This window comes from Teleopsis dalmanni, chromosome X (genome assembly GCF_002237135.1).
Source record: "Teleopsis dalmanni isolate 2A chromosome X, ASM223713v2, whole genome shotgun sequence".
Taxonomy (NCBI): Eukaryota; Metazoa; Arthropoda; class Insecta; order Diptera; family Diopsidae; genus Teleopsis; species Teleopsis dalmanni.
The window spans coordinates 71,322,893-71,325,584 of record NC_051848.1 but is presented as its reverse complement, the minus strand read 5'-3'; the positions used below and the strand labels follow the sequence as shown (position 1 = coordinate 71,325,584).

The window sequence follows — 2,692 nt, the reverse complement described above, 5'->3', positions numbered from 1 at the left end:
AAAAAACATCTCAATGATAATATGAAACCATTATGTGATAACATTTGAGAACAAAAATTTACACATTTTAAGAGAGACACACACAAGTCTCTATCCGCCAAAAGAGTGAAGGCTCTAAGGGCTACAAACTAATCAATTGATATAATAACGAAGAACTCAAAATGTTATAGTTTTTTTATATGCTATAGATGATATGTAAACATAGATATTCTATTAAAAAAGTTATCGACCAAAGAGATGTCAATTGAAAATTTTTAAAGAGTTAGATATAATCATTTTTTTTCAACACAAATTCAATTTTTGCTCTGACAAAACTATAAAAAAATTTCCTTTTGGTTTTTTTGTAAAAATTAATACGTTAATATTATTTACTGAATATCGTTCAGTGTCGAAAATATATTTTGTTCGATGGCTGCAAAGAGTAACATATACTCGGAAAAGAGAGAAGACGACTATGGCATCTCATCTGATAGTAAATTAGCTGATTTATACAACGAAGACGAACTCACATCGGTGTACTATAATAATCTGGAAGAATTAGAAAAGGTACTGAAAAGCGATATTCACGCATGCTTCGGGAAATGGTCAATATTTGTTGCGGCTGTCCTAAACCGTCGATGTGAAGAATTGACAAATGTTATTCCCCCAGAATATTTTCACAAAACGAAAAAACGTGGCATTAACCAGTTGATTAAAGTTATAAATGCAACCCCAGGTCTGTTTGTAATGTTTCACTATATAAAGCATAGAATCATGAAATATTGTTGTCCAAAAGTAATTAATTTAATGCACTGGGTTTTAGTAATTAACTCAGAACCAACACTTCGTACAGTGAAGTGTGATGAGTTACTTTGGATTTTATCAGACGTTAAGTGTACTAAAAAACTGGAAACTCCAATATACGTTTTCGAAATTATGTATCCAAAAGCATCTAGATTGAAATTACTCTTCCGAACTAGAGCGGTAGGACATAACACTTATTACGGTTTTTGTGGTTATCCGATGGATAGGTTATATGAAACCTTATTTAAGGGTATGCATTTAGTTCAAGGAGCAGTTCACCTGAGAAATGATTTGTCAGAAATTTTTAAACGTACTACTGGTAAATGTAATGGAAACAGAACTTTAAGTGGACTGCTGACACGATGCGTTGCTATGTGTCAGTATGTTGATGATGAAAAATATATAAACCACCATCACGAGCCTAACACTTCAGATATACATACATTTTGTTTAAGAGAAGATATAGTCCTACCACGTTATTTGTTTTTTTATGGTGAAAAAATGCAATCAACGCCATCTTCAGACATTGACGAAAGCATTAAAGCAGTAGAAAAACAATTGTGTGAAGATAAAGACAAATACTGGACTATAGGTTGCCTTCTGGCTATTGCAACTGTAGCGGTTTGGTTTAATTTTAATTGAAGTAAGACCATTCTTAAGTGGTACAATTACTGTAATTATTAACTATAGTCCGATGTCCAAAAATTTCTTTCAAACAACTGTCCATGATTCAGTTATGTTTAAATTCGAAACGCTAAATTCGAAATAGTATTTAGAACAAAAATAAATTAATTTTAGTGTGTTCATTATTTTACAATAAAACCAACTGTGATAAAATAAAAAACATTTTTTTATTATACATCAAGAGTCAGAATGAAAATAATAGGATGAGAGGACATACTCTCATCTTTTATTAAGAAATTTCCATCTAATAAATTATTGGCATTAGTTCAATTTATTTGTAAATGAGAATGTTGCAGAAGTGCTGTCGATACAATAAACTATTTCTCTAACATTGTTATATATAAGACTGTGAACCTTTAACTAATTAATAGAAGTTCAGGTTTTAACTTCTATATTGTTCAAGAATACAATTATAACTTAGTCATGGACATCTCACTGAGATTACTCTTCTTTTTAATCAAATGAGGCTAAACTACTTATGACTATCGTTGAATATGGAAGATTTGCACAACTGTGAATCTAATCCCAGCTGTATGTCCAGAGCTTTCCGGCCAGTTTAATGCTTACAAAAAGAGGTGCGTAACAGTCAAAAATCGCCCTAGAACTCACGTATCTTAAAATAGTTTGACTGTCGAATAACATGTATATTTTATCACTTCATAACTTTCCTAATACTGATCGGTTTTGCCTAAGAAATAATGCAGCGATCAGAAAGCCTATAATATGCCAATTTTCTAAGTTTCTCCGAGAGAACTTTACTACCTACACTGCTACCCGTTTTACAGCCAAGTACTCCTGAGCATTAAATGAACTGTGAATTTTGTGTAGAATTTGAGAATAGAAGATAACATCAGCAGTATTAGGTTAGATAGATTTTAGATTTTATGCAATGTAGGAAGTGGTACTTAAATTATTGATAGGATAGAGTATGGGTGTACGCTGCACATGGCTGTGCGCCATATACTATGAGAATACCATTAACACCATACCATAAAAATTTCTTATTAATAATGTATATTGTTTTAGTCAAGAGAACTAAAGATGTTTCGTCGTTTACTAAATGGATGAGTTTGTAATTTACTTCGAACTTCTTCAGCTTCTGATTCCTAATATCAGGGTTTCCCACCTGAATTCGCTACATAACTTGTTGAGGGTCAAACAATTTGTTTCAAGGAACGAATTCCGTGTTAGCAGAGAATACACCCTTTAGCAGCAGTAATGAGTT

The 2,692-nt window shown here is 32.0% G+C and overlaps 1 protein-coding gene across 1 annotated transcript; it reads left to right on the top strand.

Annotated features, from left to right (window-relative positions):
* The first annotated feature begins 408 nt into the window (after positions 1-408).
* Positions 409-1,425, top strand: LOC119688535. Its single transcript, XM_038103209.1, has one exon. The coding sequence runs from the start codon at positions 409-411 to the stop codon at positions 1,423-1,425; it is 1,017 nt and encodes a 338-aa protein (XP_037959137.1).
* Positions 1,426-2,692: the final 1,267 nt, after the last annotated feature.